The 26623-nt window shown below is 44.1% G+C and overlaps 1 protein-coding gene across 1 annotated transcript in view; it reads right to left on the bottom strand.

Moving 5' to 3' along the window:
* Positions 1–3990: 3990 nt before the first annotated feature.
* Positions 3991–26623, bottom strand: part of SYNRG (synergin gamma) — a gene marked incomplete at its 5' end in the record, with an annotated part of 32385 nt that continues 9752 nt past the window's right edge. Inside the window, 15 exons of the mRNA XM_083875060.1 lie at positions 3991–4332; positions 5275–5310; positions 5859–5969; positions 8126–8274; positions 8527–8623; positions 9316–9369; positions 10051–10214; positions 10557–11162; positions 17900–18844; positions 20262–20324; positions 20519–20637; positions 22600–22727; positions 23471–23767; positions 24592–24788; positions 25473–25550. Coding sequence (XP_083731186.1) covers positions 4201–4332; positions 5275–5310; positions 5859–5969; positions 8126–8274; positions 8527–8623; positions 9316–9369; positions 10051–10214; positions 10557–11162; positions 17900–18844; positions 20262–20324; positions 20519–20637; positions 22600–22727; positions 23471–23767; positions 24592–24788; positions 25473–25550 — 3176 coding nt within the window. The 3' untranslated portion in view covers positions 3991–4200. The remainder of the gene's footprint in view (positions 4333–5274; positions 5311–5858; positions 5970–8125; positions 8275–8526; positions 8624–9315; positions 9370–10050; positions 10215–10556; positions 11163–17899; positions 18845–20261; positions 20325–20518; positions 20638–22599; positions 22728–23470; positions 23768–24591; positions 24789–25472; positions 25551–26623) is intronic.

The following is a 26623-nucleotide window of genomic DNA, read 5'->3' as shown; positions in this document are numbered from 1 at the left end:
AAGTTTGCCAGCAGCTGCTCCCAGCTCGGGTTCCATGGCTGGATCCCAATTCCAGTGGCAGGCAGACACAGGAGACTCATCTCCCTAATTTATCAGGAGTTAAACTTCAGCCAGGAAAATGGGAAGTGAGGAACTAGAGAGTGAAAATCAAGATTAATCACTGGTCTGGAGACGTTCCAACACATGACATTTTAAAGGGGAAAAAAAAATGCTAAAAACTGAAATATGCTCACAAAATTAAACTTTACCTAAAAATGGGCAAAGTAGGGTTTAACAGCGTTGTTTGTATAAAAAATGAAAAATTAAAAATTCACCAATTTGAATTATTCTACAGACTTTATATACACACTGCCTGAGGACTGAGGGGATGCTGATGTTCAGCCAAGAAGGCACCAAAGGCTGACTTTAAACACAAGGGAAAGTTAGACCTATAAAAAGTGAAATTGCCTAATAAACCACATGAGGAAACAAACAATTCACCTGAAATCCCCATTCAAGGTTATATTACAGCGTTAGTGCTTGTGGGGATTTCACTGCAAAAGCTCCTCTTGTATTCACGACAGGAAAAGATTTTACACAAGTGTTTTCCCCCCTCAAAATCCATTTTTTTTATCCATTCTCAAATCTACAGAAACCAAAGAAGAGAGAGCCCTGGTTTAGCTTGGATTGCTCTGAGCACACCTACTGGCTTTGAGGGGAACACTCCTTCTCCTGCTCCCCACAGGCTTTTCCAAATGGTATCTTAATTGTCTGAAAACTGTTTTATATCTTCCAATATTTGGTGAGACACCTTCCCCATCCCAGCCACAGAGCAGGTTTCACTTACATTATGATATAAATATTTCAGCTTCCCAGGCTGGTCAGATATGAAACGAGCTTTTTATTGAACACCAGGTCTGAATCTCAGCACAGGATTTATAAATCATTGCAGGAATTAAGGGAGTAAACAAGGTACTAAAGTCAATTAATAACACTTACTCTCATCGGATTTAAAATATCAGCAGCAACTCCAGCACAGCACAAACCCAAACAGCTCTAACTAATAATCACAAAACCACTTCTGGAAGAAAAATAACATTTGCCCAGAGGGCACGAGAAGAATCACAATAGAAAAAGAAATTTTTCTGATTGCTCTTCCTCATAAAATTAAGACATTTCGACTTTAACACTGAGAACTGGAACTAAACACAGGTGGCAGAATTAAAAGCAAATCCAAAGCAGCAGTTTGTACAGTAGCAGCTTTTATTGGAAAGGCAGGTTTTGTTTCAAGTTTATGATTCCCAGTGGAGCTGACAGGACTCTGAGCATTCCATGGGTTTCCACGAGCTCCTGCTCAGCTCATGAACTCCAGCCTCACCCCACACCCTGCAGGGATTTCAGGGCAGGAGCTGCTCCCACCAAACCCAGAGAGGAGAAGCTGGAGGAGGAGGAAGGGGCAGGAAGAGGCTGGAGCAGCCCCCAGCACCAGGGAGAAGCTGCCACGGCACGGGAGCACCAGGAACACAACGGGGTTAAGCCATAAATACATTAAATAACCGAGCAAATAATTCCTCAGAACTGCAAATATACACAAATACCCACTTCCCACAGGTCACGCCAAGGCAGCCCCTTTTATCTATCTACACATAGATTAAAAAACAAAATTAAAATCTCGTTTCTCTTTTCCAGTGAGAGAATCCATGCAGGAAATGGAGTTACAGGTCTGAAAGTGGGCACAAGCAAAGGGAAGGCAGCGTGTCCAGGGGCCTGCAGCAGAGGCAGCAGGGGAAGGTGGGCTGTGACAATCCTGTCACCTTGGATACACAGCTTGGAAGGACACTGGGCTTTGGCTGGCAACAACATCCCAGAGGATGCTGAATGCTCCAGTGAGTCATTGGAATGACTGGGATCTGCAGCTGATCCTCCTTGTGCAGTGCCTTTATCCAGGGGATCTCCGTGCAAACCCTTCCCCTGGCTGGAGCAGAGCCCTCCCTGCTCCCCACAAAGCCAGGGATGGTGCCTGCTGCTGTCCCTGCTGTGGGAGGAGAGCAGCAGTGTCACCCTTCACTGAGCTCTGCTGCAGCTGGAATTGTGAATGTCCACTCCTTTTGTTATGGGCCAAAAGACACGTTGGCTGCAGCTCAGAGAGGGGCTGACCTGGTAACAGGTACAGAAAAAACAGCATTTTATGATGCTCCTGTGGCAATACCTCTGGGGCTTTAAATTCCACACCACGACCTCTTATTTGTGGTGTTTTCTTTAAATTAAAGGAATTAAAAATATTCCTCTCTAGCAAAGTGTTGGGGAGCTGTGGTGGAAAAACCCAGGCTGAGAGTAAATCCCTTTTCCCAGTAGAGCATCCCCTCAGCACCAGCCTCTCCCAGCCCCTGGAAAAACCTGCCAGTGGTTCTCTATCCCCAAACTGCTGTGGGAACACTGGTGAGGGGCACAGCAGCCCCTGACTGCTGGAAAACAAGGGCTGTGGGCACAAACTCTGGTGCTGGAGCTCTTTCCCACATAATAAATGAAAGAGAGAGAAGCAAGGAGCTGCTTCCCTGGTTTTTTTTGGTAATTCCTGGGCAGGATGTGGGAAAGCACAGCATAGGAAATCTGCCTCTGGATCAGCTGGAGCTGGAGGCACAGGGTGATTTATTTCATGAATGAGCTAATTTGAGGCAGCAAGGAGATTTATTGTAATTGGTGTAAGGAAGGAGCCAGACACCTCTGAGCCAAGATTCTTTCATTTGGGCTAATTAATAGTTTCGTATAACTAAGCCTGTTTGTTTTTTTTTTTAAATACAAAGCATAGTTTTCCTCATTGTAATTTCTGTTTCAGCAAATAACCACAGGTCAGTGTCAGGTATTGGTAATGGGGGCAGGATTAACTTGGAGAAGCTGTTGGAGGAAAGGGACAGATCTGAGAGACTAAAGCAAAGAATTAAGGAGGAAGTTGTACCCTATGGATTTGCACTCCACTTCATTCCCAGCAGACCCAGACAGGCTCGTGGGGTGTCTCTTGTGACACCACAAAGCTCCCACAGGTTTAAAATCCTGTCCTCTGGATGTTGGATCTGAAGGAGGAACCTTTGGATGTACAGGTAACATTTAGTGAGAGTCTGTGACACAAACCTGTCCAGAGAAGCACCTACAGAAGCCACAAACCAGCAGGGACACAATTCCTGCTTCAAACACAGCCTGCTGAGCCCACCAAACTCCAGAGTTAAATCCCTTTGGGTGTTAAATCCCTCTCCCTGCTGCAGCAGCCAGGGGAGCTGCCAGCTCTGAGTCACAGGAACACGTTGCTACAGGTAGCAGCAGACTGCAAACACAACCATCCCATCCCATCAGGAACAGCATCTCCACGGCCAAAAAAGGTAAAGATTCTACACAGAGCAGATGTGCTGCATCAGCAGCGTCCAGCCTTCAGCAGCGCTGCAGCCACACAGCTCCCAAAAGGTCAGGAGAGACAAAATCATACCTGGAGCTCAGGACAAACCCAGGGAAGTTTATCTGTATTTACAACAAAGACTGTGAGTTTTAACTCCCAGCTGCCTGCACTACAGAATCCACAGAGCACAGGGAAAATTACAAATTACAGCAGTTTTCCAGTCCTCACCTTCCAGCACTAACCAGTTCTGCATCCAGCACAACTCCCAGCACAGAGCAGTGGAAGCACAAACACCCAGCAGCTTCTCCTTCTGAGTCAATAATTCATTCTGCCTGGATGCTGCTGTGACTCATGTGCTGTGATATCACAGCAGCAAAAAATGCTTCAAGAACATCAAGGTCCGTGTCCCAAAAACGTTTTTAAGGAAAAGATTTGCTTGCAAATACAGACTTCAAGTATTTAAGTGGTTTTTTTTCTATGCAAATCAGCCCAGCATTCCAGGTTCTCTGGGAAGCTCCATGCTGGCATCTCCCAGGTTTATGCACATGGTTACCAGGCTGCTTTTACACAGGATAACATTTTCATCTTCAGAAAGACTGAAATGCCACTTTTTTTTTGCCACACCACGTATTTTCCAGCCACCTCTGAAACCTTGTTACAAGTGAATTCTTCACCATCTGTAACAGGGGCTTTAATCTGTTGATTTTTGGACCAAAAAATCAACCCCAAACGTGTCAAACAAACCCTGTCCCCAGCTCCAGCCTCTCCAGCACAGCAGTTACCCCAAGTCCTGCAGGATCAGAGCCAAGGCTCCACCTGCAGTGCAGCTGCTTTCAGAGCAGGTCTGGCAGGATGAGACCTGGAGGTTTGGGCTCCACGCAGTTGATCCAGAAGTTGGCACAGCTGGCGTGGTACTGGTGCCCCCCATACGCCAGCTTGAAGTTATCAGTCTCAGAATTGAAGGCCTGCAAGAGGAATGGAAACAAGTGTGACAGTCTGACCCCCTCCAGGGTCTAAACCTAGAGAGAAAAACAGCACAGGACTCTCCCCTGAGTGCTCCACCCCAGCCACTCTATTTGATTTTAGTTGCAGGTGGACAAAACCTTCAGCCAGCACACCTGAGCCAAGCTACACCTGCAGGAAGGGAGCCCTGGCCTGACCCCTGGCAGCTAACTCACCTTGTTTCCTGCATCTTCTGCTCCTGTTCCATCTCCCTACCCAAGGAAAAGCTTGTCCTGCCTGCCAGCAGACAGCTCCTGCATTTATTTCCCTGGCTCCAGCCTGGCTGTGGGTTAGGCAGGTGCAATTCTTGCTATTAGTGTTATTTCAAGTTGAATTTGATCTACTTCCTCCTGTTAATTGAAGCTGCTTTACAATAGGAGCCTCTGAGCGTGTGGAGCCATGAACAGGCTGAAACCACCTCGCTGTTTGTTGCTAGGAGATACTTTCCAATGCCTCACAGCTCCTTTTTTTTAAAAAAAAAATATCCCAGCCCTGCTCTCCACACCCTGGATTTCCTGCAGAGATTTCTAAAAATGCCACTGCCTGCTACACAAAGCCAAAAGTCAATATTTCTAGCACAAAGCCCCTGAAATCCCACCCCCACCTCTCTTTGCTACAGACACACAGGCAGCACAAATTGAGGAACTCAGGGATTTTCTGCCACACAACAAGAAGGAGCACAAAACCAGAGAGCTGGGCACAAGGAACAGGCATGCAGACACACAGGGGGAGGCTCTGGAGCATGTTAGTTGATCAGATCAAGAGTTAACGGGCACAAAACATGACTGGAGAAGAGGATTAATGATTGGTACAATTGGGAATGACAGCTGAGAGCCCATTAGCAGCTCAGCCTTCCACACTCAAGAAGAATGAGTCTAGAAAGAATGTCTTTTACGGGTTCATACTTTTTTGGGAAGTTCTTCCACAGGTTTCTCTTCTTTCTGAAATAACGTTGAAACCAAAAAGTCAGGAAAAAGTGCCTCTATTTTTAAGTGGTTTGGCACAACTCTGCACAAGTCCTGGGAGTCCCTAATGACACCAGTCCCCTCTGGTGAGCCAAGGAAGTCATTTTGCACATTGTATCTTTTCATGAAGACAAGTCATGAAAAGATTTTTATTTGTTAAAAAAAAAAAAAAAGTACCCTTTAAAAAATCTTAGTATCCCAGTTTCTTGCCCATTACAAACAGTTAAACTCAACCTTTTCTCCACAGCTGTGTCACACCAAAGCCCAAGGAACACTGGACAATCCATTTTACCATCTACAGGTCAGAGTTTACAAATTATAACCATGAAATCTTTTTCAACACACCCATCCTTGAAGTGTCCAAGGCCAGGCTGGACAACCTGGGACAGTGGAAAATGTCCCTGCCCATGACAGGAGGTGGCACTGGATGAGCTTTAAGGTCTTTTCCAACCCAAAACAGTCTGGGATTCTGTAGATGGAAGCCCAGACTGTAAATTCAAAAGGATTTTAGGCATCACACTTACTTTGCTCCTGGAATCCACATTTAGGAGACACACTCCACAGGCAAGGTCCTGGGCGTTTTTAATCCCTGGGCGCAGCATACAAGAAGAGAAATCCAGGGAGTTTTCATCTGGCTAAAGGAAGGAGACAGGAACATTTGAGGCATTTTCAGTGCCTGAGAAAGTTATCAGACATCAGGAGAAAAATTACTGAGCACCACTGTAACGTGGCATGGCAGGGGTGACAATCATCAAAGCTGTCAGGATGGATTTGCCATCTCCATCAGCACTGATTTATAACACTCCAAGTCTTAAAAAAAAAAAGCTACAAAAGGAAGGAATTCTTGAGTTGCACATCCCCACCATCCAAAGGGGAAGAAGAAGGAGCAGCGGGAAGTGGGGGAAGGCAAACAGAGAATGTGCAGGTGTTTGTGCAGCTGTGGGGAGGTTCATTGTCTTGAATTCCCTGGCATTGCCTCAGCAAAAAAAGGGCAGCTGGTTTTTCTCTTTTTTGGGTTTTTTTCTGAACCTACAGCATGGCAGAGCAGTACAAAATGGGCTGTGAAGGTTAATATTCAGCCCACCAGCCACACACACGCTCAGGTTAAAGAGAGCCAAAGGGGTGGGAGGGAGGATAAACCTGTAAATAATAAATCACTGTGGTCACTTTTCCAGTACTTCACATTTCAGCCACAGGATAAAGGATCAATCAAAACACTGCATAAGGATGATATAAAACTGTTCAAATTTTGCATGGAAATAGTAAAGCAAATAAAAGGAATGACTACAAATGGAAGAAGCTTAAAAAATGGTGTGATCCCAGGCCCCTTTTTGTATTAATCCACACTCTGGGTATGCTGCTCACGCTGCCCTGCTGAATGGCTGGAGAATAATTGGAATCCTGAAAAAAAAACCCACCACCCCACCCTTTAATCTCTAAGTAGATCAATCAAATTAATAAAGGCACTCTAATATTTGTTTACCAAATGCATGAGTGAAGCAAATGAGAAGGTCATCCTGCAATTTGCTGTGAAAAACCACAAGGCTGTGCATAAAATTACCTTGTAACAAAATCCTTTAAAAGATAAAATTAACCTTTCCAAGCACATGCCTGGGGAGCTGGAATCCTTCTCTGCAGTTAATTGGCACTTCTGCATCATTTAGGATCTGTGGCTGTAACACCAGAGGTGTGGGTTCCACCCCTTCCAGTGAATCCCATGGGGAGGAGAAGCAAGAGAAGATTTGGAGAATTCCAGGAGTCATGAGCCCCTGGTTTTTGGTAAATTCAGCTGGAGAAGTCACTGTTTGCAGCTCCTGATGTGATTAAACTTGAGCTGGAGCTGCTGTGGCTCAGAGAACACGGGGACACTCAGCTTTGGACTCTCAGGTAATCCTTGTAATCTTCCAAGGAAAAGCACTTTAGCAACTTGTGTTTTAATCCACCTGTTTAAATTGGGAAAAGATCCTGATAGCTCTTTGAGATTGTTCCTATCAGCAATGCCAGGGTTCAAACAGGTGAATCCAGGTCTATCAAATTCCTCTGCCAGGCAGCAAAATGCTGAGGATATAAATTTCCCGGGATGGCAGGCTCTGTCCATCACACAACATCCCAAAATACCTGGGGGAGGTTTAAAATGTGCAAAAGGTGTGTGAAAAGGGACTGATCATTTATAATACCTGCCTTGCAGGGAATGACAGGGAGCTGGAGATGGGTATTTCAAGCAGAAAGCAAGAATTCCCAACCTTACTTATAAATGAGTGTTTATTGGGAAAGGAAAAAAAACCTTTTTGTGGGCACAGCTGCAGTGAGAGGAGGAAGCCACAAATTAAAAGGCTCAGTGGAAACCTCCCCATGGTAATGATCAACAAACTCGGGCATTTCCAAATGCAGAGAGAAGGGAAAACAGTTTAGTTGTTCCTGTGTTGCTCCACTGTGTGTTATGGAATTGTGAGCATTGAAGAAAATTGAAGGGATATTAAAAAACAAGACATGTCCATGTCATTGTGGCTTTGTAAAATGGCTTATTTGGATTTTATTAAATTTGCCTTACTGGAGATGCCCACAGACACCCAGGACATCATCTAAACCATTAAGGCACTAAGACAAGACCATGTTTGTACATAAATAACAGTTTTCTTAGAGGGTTTTAAACTGGCTTTCACAAATAAGTCCATTTCCATCTCCCAAGAGAAGAAACACAAACTGTCAGGTCAGCACACACCCTGCAAAGCCTCTTTAAATAAAATGACGCCATTTGTTTCAGTAACCAGGCAGCTGGTTTGGCTCTTACCGTTAGAGCAGCCAGGGACATGAAGCTGATCAGGTTGTTCCACACTTTATCAATATCCTTCAGCAGCTGCTGCAGCTTCTCACTGCACACAGCAGTGGCTTTGATGCCCAGCTCCACCCTCTTGGTCACTCTGTAGACTTCAACAACCCCTGTGGATGTAAAACAGGGGAGGATTGCAGAGAATGCACTGGATCCCCAGCCCTGAACTCAGAAATGGCAAAACCACAGTGGCACAGCTCAAAGCTGGAGTTACATTTATTTGGCAGAAGAGTTCTTCATTATTCAAATGCAGGCAAAGATTAAGATTAAAAATAAAGCCATTTGGGGAAGCAGTGATGTAATATTCCTGTTTTTTAGGGAAGAACTTTCAGTGTAAAACACATGGAAAAATTAGAACTTACCCTGTAAATATTCCATGCCTTGAGCAGACTGGATAACTTCAGTGCAAACAGATGAACTGCTGATTCCATTTAAGGTGTCGTTTGCTTTCTTTATGACCTGGTGGAAGTGAATTTCATAAAATGATGGGGTTTCTACCTTTAAATAATCATTACAAACAAAACTGCTCCCAGCAGAAACTGTTATTCAGAAAAAGAGGCAAATTAAACAAGAAATGATTGCCACACTCCATCACACGTTTTTATACACTCCTGCTTAAGTAGATCAGGGGAAAATACGAACATTTAAAACCTTAATGTATTCCCCCCAATACTTCCATTACCAAAATAAGAGTTTTAAGAGCATGCATGCCTTGCTGTCTAATTTAATAAGAGCATTCACACTTTGGGCTCTCTAACCCTCAAATGTTAAGGAGCACTGATCTGGCTGTGAAATATCAGATGAATTGTCCCTGGGCACAGCACAACAACAGTTCTGTCCCTCAGGAAGCCCTGAGGAGCCTGAAGACACAATTCTGGGCACCCAAACACAGGACCACCCCACTAACCAGAGAGCTGGAATATTTAGGGAAAAGCCAAACTAATCCCCAGTGACAAGGAGATTAGTGTAGGGCGTTTAGCTGGAGGAGGTGGCAGCTTTTGGTTTAAAAACTCTAATTCCCAGGGCTGATTCTCACACTTTCTCTGCCTGTTGGTCTCAAACACTGAGTGAGGCAGGTCCTGCAGGGAGGAGGGAAGGATCTGGAGGAGGAGGAGGGAAGGATGTGGAGGAGGAGGAGGGGTGACACTCACCTGCAGGGCACTCTCCAGGCACCTCTGCCACTCGTAGGCGTACCTCTCACTCTCCTGGAGCAAAGAGAAGGACAGGCTCAGTCTTGTTCCTACACACATTTCCCTCCCTCTCTCCTACACAACAGACAGGTATTTTTAAAAGAATGTTTGCAGATCAGCTCTGTGGACTTTCAACAAGAGCTGTTCCTGATTTGTCCCCGTTCTTTCATGATTCTCTATGCACCTGAACTCTAAAATTTGATTTCTGGGAGTGGGAATGAGTTTCAAAAGGAGAACATACAGGAGTAGGTAAAAGGTTTCATTGCACACCCCTCCTCCTGGCACATTTGTTACACTCTGCTGTTCTAGCAATGGGGATTAGCAGAATTTAATCTGACTCCTTTTCCCATCTCTTCTCAGGATGAGCAAGAGAAATAACTACCACACAGCCCAAAAGTGATGCCATTTCCCAAAGCAAACAGCCCCTGCCAAAGCTGGGATTAGATTTAAACTGTAACTAATTTCCAGTCAGAAGCTTAGGCTGCAAGGTCAAGTGATTCTGTGTTTCAGACAACATTCTGTGTTCTCCCACTTCCCTTTAAAGAGAGAAAAAACTTCCAGGTTCCACTCACAACATCCAACTGCACCTGGGCACCATCGCACAGTCCCACCCAATATTCCAACAGGTGAAACCCCAAAAAGTTGGATAGAGAAGCCCCTTGATGTCAGTGCCAGCTCAGGTGTGTCCCACCTCACCTCCACCTCCCCAGTCAGGTCCTTGTACTTGTCCCTGATCACAGGCAGGGCTGGCTTCTCACTCAGAGTGTTTGACCTGTCCCTGAAGGGCTGCTCCAGAGCTGGCAGAGGTGAGGAACGACTGATTTCTTTGTCCCCCAGGCTCAGGCTCCTCTTGTGGGACCCTAAAAAGTCAGGTTGTAAAAAGTTATTCCTTTACTCCAAAGACCCAGGCTATTTAAAATGAATGAAGTGGCACCAAGGGTTGTCCCCTTCCTCCAGAAGAACAAATATTTCTCTTTACTCAGTGACTGCTGCAGATTTCCCCAGTCCCTCAGTTCTTACAGGTTTTTTGGCACAACAAATATTTTCCTTGCAGAAAAAGACCTGCTCCAAATGCCACAGAAATCAATGAGAAGATTCAGCCTTCGGAACAATCCCCATTAGCTAATTTATAATTCAATTAGGAAAATCAGCCTTTGATAAGCACATGCATCATGAAGTCCCTCCACCATGGGCAGACTTACCTTGCACAGACAGGTCAAAGGTGGCCAGCTCACTCTTGATCATCTCCTCACTGGATTTCACCTTGCCTTGGGAAGTCGCCACCAAGAAGTCGAACTTGCTGATTTTCGGTTTTTCACTTTGGAACTCTCCAAAGTCATCCGTGGCCTCTCCCCGCAGCTCAGAGGAGACTCCAGCAAGGAAATCAGCACCCAGGGCTGTGTCAGCTGCTGCTGCTGCATCCTGAGCCTCTGAGGGAAGCCTGGCAAAGTCCCCAAAGTCCCCGATGTCATCGTCACTCGGACCGCCGGACGCCGGCCCCGAGTCCTTAAAGTTTGCAAAGGCTGCGAAGGAAACATCCTGCAGAGCATCCTCGCTGGAGAAGGTTGTCACTTTGGAAACTGTTGTCATGGTGATGTTTTCCGAGCTGCCAAACAAGGTCTCCTTCTTCTGGAGGACAGAGGTGGCCGTGGAGGAGCCGCTCCCCGAGGTCTGGGCGAGGCAGGGGAGTTTCTTGCCCTGCTGGGTGTCATCCCTGTCGGAGCCGGACCAGTCGTAGCTCGCCAGGCTGCTGACTGCAGAGCCACTGTGACAGCTTCCAAACGGGCCACCCTTTAAGTCATCCACATCTGAAACAAACCCCCACAATTAGGAGCTGAAGTTTCAAACCCTGAACTCTCTACGCCGCCTAAGAACCAACTCGCTGAGAGCCCGGAGGAACTGCAAGAACAAACACAGGGAGTTGTTGTCTCACTGAGGCTCGAACTGGAGTTTGCACAAAAAATAATCTGGAAATACCTCAGCATTTTCATACAAGAATTTCTCTGTTCAATGAGTGTAAGCCTTGACCTTTGAATGCCGTCTTATATTTTAAGCTGAAAGTCACCATACCACTATGGCAGTGAAGAAACACCAAAAAAAAAAAAAAAAAAAAAAAGAGTTTCTGGCCAGTCCAGTCTGCACAGATCACCAGGCTGAGTTTTCTGGCTGCAGAATCTACAATCAAAATATAAATGTTACAACTCAAACACCTTTAATGCATTATTTCATCTTATCAAATCCAACCACACAGAAGACTAGGCTGACTTTTCCGTTCCTCCGATAAAACATTAATACACTTTAATTTTACATTGATGCATTGATACAAATAACGTACAAAAACGTGCTGCAAGGATCTAAAAAAGCCTGGAAATCCTGTTTGAGCTTATCAGGGCTCCTGCAGACTCGTCAAAACTTCCAGGTGCCAGCACTGACAGGGATATTGCAGAGATCATGTTTTAACAGAATAAATAGTTTGTAAAAAGCAAAGTCTAGAGCAAATCCAATTATTTTGCAGAAAGCTCCAAACGTTTTATACCCACCTGGTGATTACATGGCCCAATAGGTTCTTCTGCCTGCCAGGGGCAGGTGTGAGAGCAGAGCCTGCAGTGCCTGGGGGGCTCTGGCTGCTCCCACATCACTGATCTTTCACCTCCAGGCTGAGGCTGATCCCCAGGGAAGGCACAGGGCAGTTTTCATTAGAGCAGGAGCTCCTTTCCCAGCAAACCAGCCCTCCTCATCCTACATTTGGCATTTGTTTTCCAGCAGGAACAACTGTCAGTTTGGATCAGAGACAGGGTGGCTGCAGGGACAGCAAACTCAGACCACAAAATGTTTTTTTTCCTTGAGCCTCAGTGGGGCTGAGATCCTGGTGCTGAACACCACGGGCTGGCACACAGGGGTGACTTCCCAGCTGTCCTCTTTACCCACTCCAACCCGAGGATTAAAACCATCCTAACAAACCATTTCTGCATTTGGCTGGAAGGGGAGAGCAGGCCAGGCTCCCAGGCATGACCCACATCCCTGGCTAATGAAAACCCTGAGAAAACACACAGCACAGCGGTGCTTTAATGGCCACTGCCAGGGGCCAGCGAGGCACAGCTTGTCACCCATCAGCTCCTCCCCAGGGCCTCCCTGCAGCTGCCACTTTGTCCAGGGCAGCATCAGCATCCCAAATCCACACCTGAGCCCCCCCTGAGCACAGCCAAGATCCCCGAGTGCCACTGGAATTGTGAATGTGCAGCTTGCAGAGGGTAAACAGAGATGAAATCACCTCCTCCTGGCACAGAAGGTGAAAGAAGCCGCCGGCAGAGAGGTTGGTTGGTGATTTATCACTACAGACCACACCCTGTGCTCTCAAGTTTTTGTTTAAAGAAGGGAAAGGAAAGCTTTGCATCAAAGAGAGAGCCAGAAGCACCTCACACAGGTGAGGCAGCTGTAATTAATCCCGGGATCCTGCAAATATCACCAGCTACCAGGCAACCTCTGCTCTCCCTTCACTTTGTGTTGACTCCAGAAGCCAGCAGAGATCTGAGCCTGGCCATTGTTCTGGTGCTGCTGGGAGAGAAAGGGAGGAGTGATGGATCTGCACACCCACATCCTGTGGGGAATTATTCCTTTGATAACTGCTAAGATTTTGAGCTGTAAACACATCCTAAAGGGCCAGGTCAGGGGCTCAGGCACAGGCAGGATCAGGGGCAGGCTCCAGGGGGAATCCTGAACTGACCTGCAATCGATAGGGCAGGGCAAGGGAGGCAGAACAATAGTTTAATTATTCACAAACTAAGAGTCAAGATTCTCTGTGTGTGGATTCGAAGAGGTCAGGTGAAATGTAATGGTTCGATTCTGTACATTTGGGGTTTTTTTGCATAATTCCAGAAGGATCACTCCAGTGAATAAATTTTTTCCTAGGAATATTATATTATATTACAGGGGAAACGCTGCATTTAGAGTCAGTGCTAACAGCTCAAGCAATCCTAAAATAATTTAGTGAGAAGTATGGAAAATAAGAATGCGGAACCCCAAATCCAAGCTGCCTGATCATCACCTGGGACCATCTCCTGCAGAAACCAGCCAAGGCAAAGCACTGGCTGCAAGGAACATACAGCAGGATAAAATACAGTTAAAACACTGTTTCCCAGTCTTGTCTCATCTACAGAAAAACTTGCCACCCCTGATTTGAGCCAACTATAATAATTTATTTCAACTACCAAGGATTAAGTTATGGCTGGAGGCAAATTACAAGCTGGAGCCTTCAATGTCAACAGTTTAATCATTTAAGGAAAACCCTTGACAGCATTAGTGACTGCCTGAAGAAAACTGAGAAAGACAATCCAGGGACATTGGAGAATAAATTTAGGGATTTCAGCCAACACAGGAGACTTCCAGGTTTTTGTATTTCAGTGGATAGCAAAGCCTGATGAATAAATCTGGCTCTGGTGCCACGTTTTGGTTGTTAGGGTGACACAGGTGGTGGCTGTGCTGTTACCCTGGGAACATCTCCTGCAGCCTGAGCAGGAACCTGGGGACAGGCTCCACCTGGGAACAGGAGATCAGGCTGCAGGAACACAGAGGTTCATGCACTGCTGCTATCAGTGTCGTGCCTGTCAGCAGCCAGAAAAACCCAAAGCTCGTTTCTCAGCTGGGGAAGCCTGGAACAGTTAACAAACAATAAGGGAATTATTCCCATTTGCTTTCTCTAAAGAATGGCTGTAGCTAAGGTGGAAACCATCAATAACGCTGACTGTAAGAGACATGCAAACCAAGAAAACAGGAGAGAAAAGGCTCCAAACCTTGTGGAATTATAGGATTTGATAATTATTTTGATATGATCATGATAAACAACGTTTCAGAGCAAAATAAAAACCCCTGAGCTGACAGTGGGAGCTCAGAGGCCCTTGGGAAGGCCCATGGCAAACACATCCACACCCTCCCTGTCAGAGCCTTGCCAGGATAAAGCAGGGGGGATAAGCCCTTCTGTGTGCAGAATTAACCCAAATGAGGGCAAGGGAGGCAATCTGACTGTCAAGTCTGGACAAAAACATAATAAACACAGTCATGAACGTTCCTCTCCCTCCTCCAGGGATGATGAGGAGGAGAACAAACACAAACTGCACGATCCCTGCAGAATTAGGTCTCAGCTTTATGTTCAAAGCTTTGGTTTAAAAACCTTTAGGGCTGGGCACGACCCGCTGATCTCCAGAACCAAAGAGGGGTGTTGTGGTTTTCTCCCTTTTTCTTTTTTCTCCCCTTTTAAAGTCGGTGTAAGGAAGAAAAGCCACATTCTGCTTCCTGGGCAGGTTTCTGCTCTTGTGGCAAACTCCAAAACCCCACAACACTTTAACTATTCCACATCTCAATTATTTTTAGCTTTCTACCTCGACTCCTAATTTCATGCTAATCCCAAGCTGTCAGTGGCTGAGGAGCTGGAGGAATTTGAAGTGACATAATTGCATGCCACAAATTTGCAGCTGTCATTCACCTTGGAAAGTTTCAATATTCAGAAATCAGAACTTCCCTAATGGAAAATTTACTTTGGGGTTCTGGTTAACTCATACTGGATTAGCTAAATAAATATCAGAATATCATTGAGTGGGATTCTACTCATAAAAGTCTAGACAGCAACACAGTTTTTTCAGTGCCAACTCACAGAAACAACCCTGCCAACCACACATTTCCTCCACTCCATCCCTCTCAAACACAGATCTTTGGAAAAAATATTATTTAGGCTGACATGTAAAGATTCAGAAGGTCACAGGGAGCAAAGTCAAAGCGTTGGAAGAGAAGAAAAAAGCTCACCCACACCCTGCTTTGAGAGAGAAAGGCACCCACCAGCTTAAGGGGATACTAAAAAACCTTAAACTCTGTATTTTTTGAGGAAAAGAGAGATGCATTGCTGGTTTGCAACAAATCACACACATCCCCACGTTTTTCAAAATATGCCAAGATAATATTTATTAACACAGCAGGACTTACAGATCACAAAAGATAGTGATACAGAGGAGCTCGGAAGGGCGCTATCAGAGTAAAGCATGCAGGTCAATACTTGCAGAAGAGAGATATCAAAGCAGATCTGAAAAGGCACATTCACACAGGAAATGTTTAGTTGAAATCAGACATTAGAAAAAGCAGCAAAAAAAAAAAAAAGAAATCTGTGGTTGATTAAAATATACAGAGAAATCTCCAGTTAAAAAGAAAAAAAGGTACTTTACAGGTGTGTCAGTGCAGCAAATAACCCTTTGAGGGTGCCCTGGGCAGGGGCTCCTCTCACTGCAACCTTTGGCAGGAAGAACAAATCAGGAGCAGGTGCTCGTTTCAATGCTGTCAACTCGGAGTGAAAAGTAAATTTGGTGTAAAAGAAGCAGCCTGGTTCAAACTGACAGCATGCAGCCAGTGCTCAAAGGGTTATACCGAGTAAATAATGCAAGAGAAATCAGGCAACATTAGTATGGTCCACTTTCCACACAGAGTTAAGAGTTTAAAGAGACTGAATCCCCTTTGGAGAGAGGAAAAACTGGAAATCTTTCATCCCTCAAGAGACCACAGGGCCCTGGAGTGGGAAGCAAGCCAAGGATTTGTCCCTGATTCCCAACATAAGCACCTACCTGCCCATACCTGGAAGCTACAAATGTCACAAAGCTCAGAGCCAGGGGACAAACACCTCTGTGTGGGCACATCACAAAGTCAAATCATCTCTCAGCACCTCTGTCCTGGAGATGTGACACAGGGCTTGCTGCTCCCCGGGACAATCTCCCAGCAGGGAGGTGACAAAGGGATATTTTGTCCCCTTTTTCGACATTAGATTTTACAGATCGAAGGAAACGATGAGGAAAAAAAGAAAAAAAATTAAAATCTGCTTTTGAACTTCACGTAAACTGAAAAAAAAAAGAAGATAAAAATAAAAAGGACTTGACCATCAGCAGTTCACAGCTTGAAATGCATCAAACACACAGAAAGGAAAACATGAAAACATTTGTAGCAGAGTGTCCAGAGCACATCCTGCTACCAAATCCAAACGGTTAAATGGAGCAAAACTCTCTCTTCTGGAATAACATCTAACTTGGCACCATAGGAGAATACAGAGTTAAGGTTAAGTATAATAAAAATAGCTTCTAATTAATACTTCAGAGTTCAAAAGTTTAGCAACAAGCACATGAAGGGCTAACCCCTTGAAATAACCAAAAAAAAAAAGAGGCTTTCCTGCCACAAACACCAATTTTTCATCACAGATTGCTGTGGCAAAAGCACACACGTCCTGTAAAGAGCTACAGAAGTCAAACTACCACCAAAAAGAGGCTAGAAAAATATTAGGAAAAAAGTGCTTTCAAACCCAAAGTAAACATTCAAGAATACACTGTTGGTGCTACGTTTTGACAGCTCACTCAACTTGGAGTTTTCCCAAGCAGTAATATGAAAATTAAATGTCTTTGCTAATAAATTATTCCTGATATTTCGTACCCTGTTAGAGAGTATCATCCACATCGAAGTTGCCGACTTAATTCTCTCCCCCTACTTAAAAATATCATATAATGCAAAATTACAGTACTGTATATTTTTTTTTTCTCTACCCACATCTGCAAAAAAAATGGAAGAAATATTTCATGTGGAAATAACCAATTCTTGCAGTAAGAGCTTTTACATTTTACAGTTTGTATGTTCCCCCTTGCTCAGAAAAGCCTTTGACTGCATAAAACTTGTCCTAGAACACAGTAATGGTTCCTGCATTGTTGAAGGCCACAGAACATTTAACTACAGCTTATCTTTTATGTATATATGAAAAGAAAAAGCAGGACACTTGGGAAATTTGTTTTATGATATGTGATCAGGTTCAGAGATGATGGTCAGTTCACTCCCTCAGGAACGTTGTCATAAAGGGAAATTAAAGAAGGTGGAAACCTGATAAAGTGAAAGTCCCATGGTTTAAATTTAGGTCCAAGAGCTCCCAGTCATGAGAGCAGCACTTGCAGCCCCTTGGCACAATGATTCCCACGGGGGATTTAACGCTGGGAGGTGTGTGAAATACTCTACAACTGCAGTCCTGCAAAATCCTGGCTACCCAGATTGAGCCCCACTGCGGGGGGAATACACTGCTGTGGTGATTAGTCAGCTCCTCATTAACAGCCCCAATTAGTGACCCTTGGGAAGCACCGAGCAGGGGAAGTCCCCAGGCCAAAAGCTTTGTGGAAAACAAGAGATTAAAGTGAGACTGCCATCATCTTGCTGATATAAATGGAATGACATTGTTTGCACTGGAATATTTTCCACTCGAGTCCCTTAAGTGCCAATAGCAAACAGGTACCAGCGTGATGATGTTAAATCTCAAAAATAAACTGGCCTGGAGTTCAAACTGTTCCAGCTATTTATATTTATAGTCTTCTAAGACAAAAAAAACTAAAGGGTGCCCTGCTGAGGGGCCGTGGCTGGCAGGGGACACACACTGAGGAGTCTTCCACTACTGAAAGACGAGTGCATAATACTGTAATTGAGCACAGAGAACACGGAAATCTGCACCACCTACGTTACCAGAGCAATCTAACCAGTTCCTCACCTGCTGCTGGTGGATGCTGGCCACTAACTGTTGGCAAATCCAAAGAGCTATCAGACATGACATGCTTAAGATCTCCTCCCACATCAGCCAGTTTCATGTCAAACTGAACAGACAGCGCGTCTTCGGAGTCCTCCTTGCCCACGCTGCTGCCGCCGATGGAGGGCAGATCCAGGGATTTCACCGAGGCAGAGTCTTCTTTGGCCTGCTTGAAAGCTGCCACTTTGTCCACCAGTGATTTCTCAGCGCTGCTGGAGGAAAACTTGCTGGAGTGGAAGTCAGCAAAGTCATCATCGCTCTTGGCCGAGGAGAGCGCGCCGTCCTTGGCCTCCTCAAACCCCGTTCCAGAACCTTCCAGGGACAGCTGCTTGAAGATGTCATATTTGGTGGGCGTAGCAGTAGTGGCAGAGCTCTGCCCACCCTTCACCGTGCTGCCTGAGGAGCCAGCCTGAGCTCCAGGGCTGGCCTCCAGCTTGAGTGCATTGTATTTGTCGTCGGGTTTTTGCTCGGAAAACCCGCCGCTGTTGTTGAAAGCCATAAAATCTGCAAAGTCATCTTGTCCCCCGGCTGATGAGCCGTTAGAAAATTCCCCAAAAAGGTTGAACTCTCCAAAGTCATCAGCTAAGCTGGAAGTTTTGGCGGGTGCTGGCTGGGCAGAGGAGGATGGGAGGGGTGGCGGGGGAAAGGAGCCCGGTTTTGAGGCGTTGAACGCAGGTGGGAAGGATGGCTGCTTGTTTTCTCCAGGAGAGGAAAAGAGCTCCAAGTCTGCCAGATTCAAAGGGGTCTTGGCTTGTGTTGGCTGTTTTGGCTGAGCTGGCACAGGAGGGAAGGGTGCAGGGAAGGTTTTGTCCTTGGAGGGTGGCTCTAATGGGGAGATGCTGTCGGCGGTTTTGAAATCTGTGAAACCGTCATCGGCTCCCGTGGGCTTGAACTCTGCAAGGTTCTCTCCTGGGAATTAAAAACAGGGAGAAAACAACAGTTAAACCCTGCACAATAATAAACACAGCATATTCACACCATGCAAGCAAGCAAGCAAATTGTTTCGTGCAGTGTCAGAAGGTTTCACACAAACTGTTTAAGTGAAAGACCTCGGGGCGCACACGGAACTGCAAACTCAACTTCCACGAGCCACACAAGTGCCAAGGTCAGTGATTCTACTTCTCACTCCAGCAAACACTTAATTCTCTCAAATAGCCTCAGAGTCATATTAAACTCCCTTTACACTGAGTTAATATCAAAACACACCATGACAAATAGATTCAAAAGGAGATCAATAGTGCCTTATTTGGCCTCCACGCCAAGTTCTTCTCCCCACCTCGTCCTCTTCGTGTTTGCCAAACAATGAATGTAATTCTGAATTTCACTTATACCAATACAGTATTTGCTTTTTATGGAAGCAATTCCTCCCTCTGAAATACTGCAGCTTTTTCAGGGGAGATCACCAGATGGCTGAGACAAAACCAACATGAGGTAACAATGTTTTCATTAAATATTTTCGTGTGCTAATTTTATAACTTTTTTCTTTTGAACATGAAAACATTGTTTAACCCATTCACCAGCATGTACATACTTGGACTACTTGTAATTTTCAAGTATTGATGCTTACTTGAAGACAAGTGTCCAATAAATAGATTTTTTTCTGTTCTAGAAACACACCAGTACCATTTAATTCTTAAGCTACCACAGTGTCACACTTCAGATCAGCTTTACCAAGATTGAAAAGAATATTTTTAATAATAGGAGTAAAGGACCACAACTATACCTGACCTTTTATTCCATTCTCCTCCCCTTCAAACAATTCATTTGGCTCAGCAACAAAATAAATATTCCTAAAATTGTTACTCACTGATCAAAACTGCAACAGCACAGCAAACTAAACTTACTGAAGAATTGCAAACTTTTCCATTAGAAATGTAAGCTGGTGAAAGGGTTAAGAGTGGTCAGACCTTGACAGCAGGCAAATACAGCAACTTTCTATATTTTAGAACATGTACAGAAAGAGATGAAATGTTATTTCATTTTACTGCAAGCATTTAATCCTGAAGAGGTTCCAAGCATGAGAAGCTCACAAAACACCACAGGGGTTTCACAAATGAATGACTCCTTACTTAAAACAAATTCCAACCACATCATTTACTTTAAAATAAAACTCAGGAGCACCCCCAGAAGAGATGCTAACCTTCCAGAAATCCCATCAGCACATTGTTCCAATAGGACAGAGCCCTGTTTTCTCAAAATACTTCCTGCCAAGTCTTTTAGAGAAGCAGCACCACCATTATTGTAGAATGGCAGGGATGGAAATTCTGCAGCTCAGAGAGAAATGCTAAAAATGATAATGAAAATACAATAAAGCCCCAGTGCTTACCCAAGTATTTGCTTTCTGCTGGTTGCTCTAATTCCCGGAAAGCGCTGTACTTGTCCCCTCCATCTAGAGAAGAAGAGAAAAAAATACATTTACACAGAGAAAATTATCAATTCATACAGCAAAATTATGAATTTGTACAGCAAACGTTGTATTAATTACTCTGATTTTTAAATATTAATATCTTATCGATGGCAAAAAGAAGATGAATGAAATTGTACAATAAATTGCTCATAGGGGTTGTGTATTTATCTTTTTACCTCCAAAAGCAGCTGCACTCTCAGAAGGCTTCTCAGCTGCCATTCCTTTAAACACAGCATATTTATCAGCTGGAGAGAGCGGCTTAGTACCTGGGAGTGGCATTAGTAAAGAAGGAACACTAAAAACAAAAGAGATAAAAGCAAAGTTCCTTAATTTATCCGTAAGACATCTGCATTTCCAGGTTTTATTTAAAGGAGCCTCTTATTATGCCCACACAATTTGGTTCCTAAACCTGAGCTTGTGCCTTAATGAGTGTTTAATCCAACCTCTGATGTAAGTGACCTCAGCTGGGTAAATTCCCACTTTATCTCATCTAAAATTATATTTCTTTAGTTCAAAGTCAATTTGCACCATTCTTGATTTTAATTTCTATCAAACCCATGAACAAAACTCTCTAGAACTTTACACCATGGAATTGGTAGCCCAGGAGAGAACCAGCACACAGATACACCCCAGGAATCACTCCTGCTTAATTTATCCCTTTGAGAATTTCCCCTGATAGAACTAAATACAATAAAGAGTTAAAACTACACGAGATTTTGACAGCTCCATACTTTCAGCTTATCCAATTCTGATTATATCTCATTACATATTGTAAAATTAAGATAATAAAGTGTTCAAAGGAAGGAAAATAACAACTTTGAACTTCCGTCAGTGCCAATCAGCGAGTTCAGGCAGGTATCTAGTCAGCAAAATAAGGATTAGTGCACAGTTACACAAGCAAGTCTTTTTGCATAAACACTCTCTATTTTATCCGGTAAAACTGCCACGACAACCTAACACCTTGTTAGCAAATGCTGGAAGATTTAGGAGGGAGCTTTGCTTGCCCTCCACACACAAACCGCGTTATCAGACCTTGGCAGCTCCACACAACAACATCCTTTACATATGAATGATGCATTCTACCTCCAGTTTGTGTCATTCACATTGAAAACCTGAATGAATTTCTATTGCATTCTTCAGCCTGGAGCAAGAATCTTTCCAGAGCCATTTAAATCTCCTTATCAGCAGCCTACAAGCAACACACAAAACGAAGCACTTGCACACATGTGCTGATGCTGGTCTGTGATGCTTGCAGACAGACAGTGCAACGGGCAAAAAAAACAGAGCTTATGGTAATATAATTAAATTTCCCATCCCTGCAAAGCAGGCTATTAGATATGCAATCTTGGCAAATGGAATGGTTAATCAGCTGTGCTCCACAGATGGCTTTTTTTTTAAATAAAGCTCCATAAGCAATTAGATTATAGCTCATTGTAACATTTTGTTCAAAACTGAACGCTTTCACAACTGAATAAAGAGAACTGCTGCAGTGAAAAAAGAAACACCATTTTTTGAAATACTTTTTTTATGATCTTCTACTTTCCATTGTGTAATTTACAAACAGTTTTCTGTCAAAACTTTCAGTAACAGATTAGCCTCAGCTGCAAAATGACATTTAACACAAGATACACTTAAATCAGCATCTTCAGATCCATGTGGCATTGACTGACACCCCTTGGAGTGTCCAAGGCAAGGCTGGACAGGGCTTGGAGCAATTTGGTCTAAGGGAAATGTCTCTCTGCCCATGGTAGTGAGGGAACTACTGATCTTTACTGTTCCTTCCAAAGCAAAAATTTCTGGACTTTATGCCATCAGCAAAATTCTATTTCTTACACAGAAGCCATTTGCCACAGTGTAAGAGAACAATTGGGCTGAGCATCCCCATTTGATGTCACTGCTGAGGAAGCACCTGGTAATCAGGGCTCACACGGAATTCAGAGCTCTGTTTGCCAGTTCCCACCCAGAAAATATGTCTGTCTACAATCAGACACCTGGGAGGTGCACAAAGAGGAGAGAAGGCTGAAATTTTGTAGTCTTTGTAGACCTTGAAAGGTTGATTGGAAACTATCAAAGGGAGGAAATGTATTTATTTATTTTGTTATACAAAACCTGCCTGATCAGGAATTACATCTTTGCTCCCAAAAAGAAAAGCCAGGATTGCTGGAGTCTGAATGATGTTTGAGTTGAGATTTACAGTCAGGTATCAAAAGTTTAGGGCACTGGCCAGAGAAATGACAGAAACACCAAGACCTGGTACCTGCTCCGGTGCTGTGAAGTGGCTGCTTTGGCTGCATCCCCCTGGAAATCACTGAAGGAATCATCCAGGGAGCCAGACTTTGAGGCATCCTGAAACTCCTGGAAGTCATCATCTTCTGGTTTTACTACCTGAGTTACAAACAACATGAATTGCTATGCTGTTGGCTCTTCAAACTGTCATACAGCATGAAAGCAGCTTGGGGCAGTGTGATGAAGAGGGAAAAAAGAAGGAAAAGAACATTTCAACACCAGCATCATCAGCATTTCCACTTTGCCTGCACCTCACCCTGCTCAAACACACACAGGATTACAGGGAGGAACTCCTACTCCTTTCACAACAAATGTATCATTGATCACAGCCGTGTCATCTTTTAATACAGGACAAATATTAATAATTTAAATCAGTGAATAAGTTAAAATTAATAGCACTGCAAAAAATATTTTCTGAAGGAGGAACCATGTCTGCAAACAGCAGAATTTATCCCCCATATGATTTGCAAACTGAAGGTTTTCAGTGCCTTCAGCTGCTCCTGAAACTCCTATTTTACCAGCTATCAGAGTCTGTTGTGCAGTTTAACCCAAAATTCCATTTTATGTGCGTTACAAAACCCTAACTACAACCAAAACCCTCTTTGCAATACAGAACACTTTTGTACCTCTTCTTAATGCCACCAGAAAGAACTGAAATAAAAACTAAAAGAACATCCTTAGCGGCACTTCGCATTTTCAGACATCACATGCTGGATTTCAGCTCTGGAGTTTTTTTTACCTGTTAAACTTAAAATCCGTTATCACCATGTAAGTTTGGGAGTGCCAGGCTAACTTCTCTTCCAAGGAAGAAGGAGGTTTTCCAGGTAAGGGAGAGATCTCACCTGGCCGGATGGGTAGGAGGGCAGGAAAGCTCCAGAAGGTTGTGCTGCAGCTCCTCCCGCTGGAGCCGGGGCTGGAGCCGGGGCTGGAGCCGCAGCAGGAGCAGGAGCAGGGCCGGGGATGCTCATGCCCATCACGGAGGGGCCCATGCCCAGCCCCACCGAGGCCGGGGCAGCGGCGGGGAGCAGCGGGGGCTGGCTCACCCCGCCCGCCAGAGGCACCGGGAAGCCGGACAGGGTGGGGACGGGAGCGGCTGGAAACTGGTTGAGCACGTCGGGGCTCACGGCAGGGATCCCTCTCTGCAGAGGGAACAAGCAGACGCACAGTTACAGTGCAGCATTGATAAAAAAGGGTGTAGTGTGTTCTCAGTTCCGGTTTGAAGCTTGTGGTGCTGATGACAACAATGAGCAGGGGACTGGTTTACTCCCAGTAAACCTCCCACATCCAAACGTCCCATCAAAGTCCATGGAAGTGAATTAGATTCAACACAGAATTACTGAGGTAGGAAAAGGCCTCCAAAGCTACTGAGACCAACCTTTGACCTGCCCTGTCACCCAGCTCAAAGCACAGAGTGCCATGTCCAGTTATTCCTTGGACACCTGAAGGGATGGGGACTCCACTACCTCCCTGGGCTGTCCCTTCCAGTGCTTAATAACCCTTCTCATTAATAAATTCTTCCTCATGCTCCAGCTGAAACTCCCCTGGCATAGCTTGAGGCCACATATTCCTGTCCTTAAGTTCTACCTTTCATATTTTTCAGATTCTGTGCTGCCTTAGTGTGCAATTCTGAACTTCATATTAAGTAAGTTCTCTTCACGGAGCCTCATTTACTCACTTGCTAAAAATATATATATATTAAATATATATATATAAATATTAAATATATATAAAAATATATATACAGATAGATATTAAATATATATATATATATAGATGTGTTTTGTAACTATATCTAAGAACTTCAGTTGACACTAAAGAAAACTGAAATGTAAGTGACGAAATTGATAAAATTACAATCCCAGCAAAGTGACAAGGGCAGGTTCCCCTCTGGACTTGAAGAGCAGCAGTATTTCACTGGAGGGGCAGGGCAGGCTGCTGGGGGGCTGCCAGGTGAGAGGCATACCTGGGTGACTGCAATCATGGCCAGCACAGAGTAGAGCTCCTCCTTGGTGAGTTTCCCCGGCGTGGTACGGTTGGCCAGAGCCCAGATCTGCCCCAGGGTCTCCCTGGGCAGCCCCGAGGACATCAGGATGGGGTAGAGCTTGGCTGTGTCAATCCCAGCTGGAGTCAAAGTGGTTTCTAAGATTTTCTTATACAGCTCTGTTGGGAGGGAGGCGGTGTTAGACAGTGACAACTGCTCTTTTCAAATATTATTGCTTTTTTATGCTGCCTCAAACTCAACATGATATCAAATCAGGAGCATTCTGGCACTGAATTGTATCATCATGTTTCATCTAAATGTGTTATTGGATGGTTTTTACAGGCGAGTTTAACTCAAGCAGAGAAATATTTTATATAAAATACACTTAGTGCTGCATTTCAAACCACGTTTCTTTAAATGAAATTGCAGGATAACTCATATAAAAAGATAGTTCTAAGAGTCTTATGTATTTAAACCTCAGTGGAATCAATATTTACTACAGCGATTCATTTTCCATTCACTGTGTTATTTACACATAGAAGACAAATAGCCTTCAGAAATGAGCCTGCCTAATTATACAACATGCCAAAAACCAGAATACCCATGAAAGCAGCATTATCAGCAATGCATCCTCTGCTGGGATAAGCTGCTGCCACAAATGTTTAATCTAGAATTTAACATGCTCGAAATAAAACCCCTATTTCTCCAAATGGAGATAAGACATCTTAAATATGTAACAAATCAAAGATCTAGGATTTTCCTCTGATAAGGGATAAGACTTTGATCAATAAGTGGCCACGCAGGCACAGGTATGTTCACACCCTACACTGCCCACCTGGCCAAATGCCCACTGGGTGCTTTACCTGGGACCAAGCTGTCGTTGTAAATCCAGGGAGGCATGATTTGCTGGATGGGATCCTGGGGAGGGAACACTCCAACTCCTAAAGGTATTCCATTCAGTAAGAAAAACAGTTGTGTTAGGATACAGAGTACAATGATGTTAAAAGATTACACCACAGCTGGTCAGCATCATTCAGCATTTCAGGCAAAGATTTCAGACAGGAATCACTGTGCTCAGAGGAGAAACAGATGCTGCAGGAATATGAAATAATATCTAGAATGATTTGGCAGTAATAGATTATAGCTATATATGTAATGAAATAAGGAGCTCCTCACTGGCCTCCCTCTTAACATCCAGATGTACAGAACCTGAAGTCTCACTTGTCTTCAAAGTTTCACAGCAATTCTGTGTCACAACAAATGATCTGCCACACTTCACTCCCTGAAAATCAGTTATTTCCTTCTCCACTATGTGGACTCTTCCCCTCAGTCTCCCTCAGCAGATTTTATGCTCACCTTGGATGGAGCTCTGACCAAAATCAGCATCATTTCAGATTTCATTATCTTTCCCAGTACCCTTGTATCTCCTCAAGTTCCACATAGATCACCTCCTGACTGCAGTCTAATTCCTAATCATCCCACAACTCCAAGCATAGTCTAATATAAGCAATTCCCTCCATTTCACCAGGAAAGTAAAATAAATTTGCCACTTCCTCAGACCTTATTATTCTTCAGTTTTTACCCCTCCCTTCCATACTCAGTCAACAGTTTTAACAAAATCCAAACTGGAACAAAACCTTGTTTTAAGTTTTCATCTAGATCACCTTTTGAATATTCATCCCTAAAGCACAGGTATTTTTAGAAATAATGTGTATGAACAGCAAATACTTGAGAAACAAGAATTAACTAGCTGAGAGTTTTAACCTGGCAGGATTTTATCCCATCAAGGTTAAAGGATTAACACCTACCATGACATTGACCATCTTTAGTGGTAAGCTTCCCTAAACAGTTTTTTTTAAATATCTTTAGACAGCACAACCTCTTTTTTTTTCCCCAAGACAGGACAGAATATTTTAAAACAGCAAACCTGGTTAAACCAACATGTTAAAGGTGATTACAACAATAAACTCACATGGAGAAAGTTCAGAGCAAAATCATGGCAGTTACACTTTGA

The sequence above is a fragment of the Zosterops lateralis genome (genome assembly GCF_965231275.1).
Source record: "Zosterops lateralis genome assembly, chromosome: 19".
Taxonomy (NCBI): domain Eukaryota; kingdom Metazoa; phylum Chordata; class Aves; order Passeriformes; family Zosteropidae; genus Zosterops; species Zosterops lateralis.
This window is presented reverse-complemented; position numbering and strand designations above follow the sequence as displayed.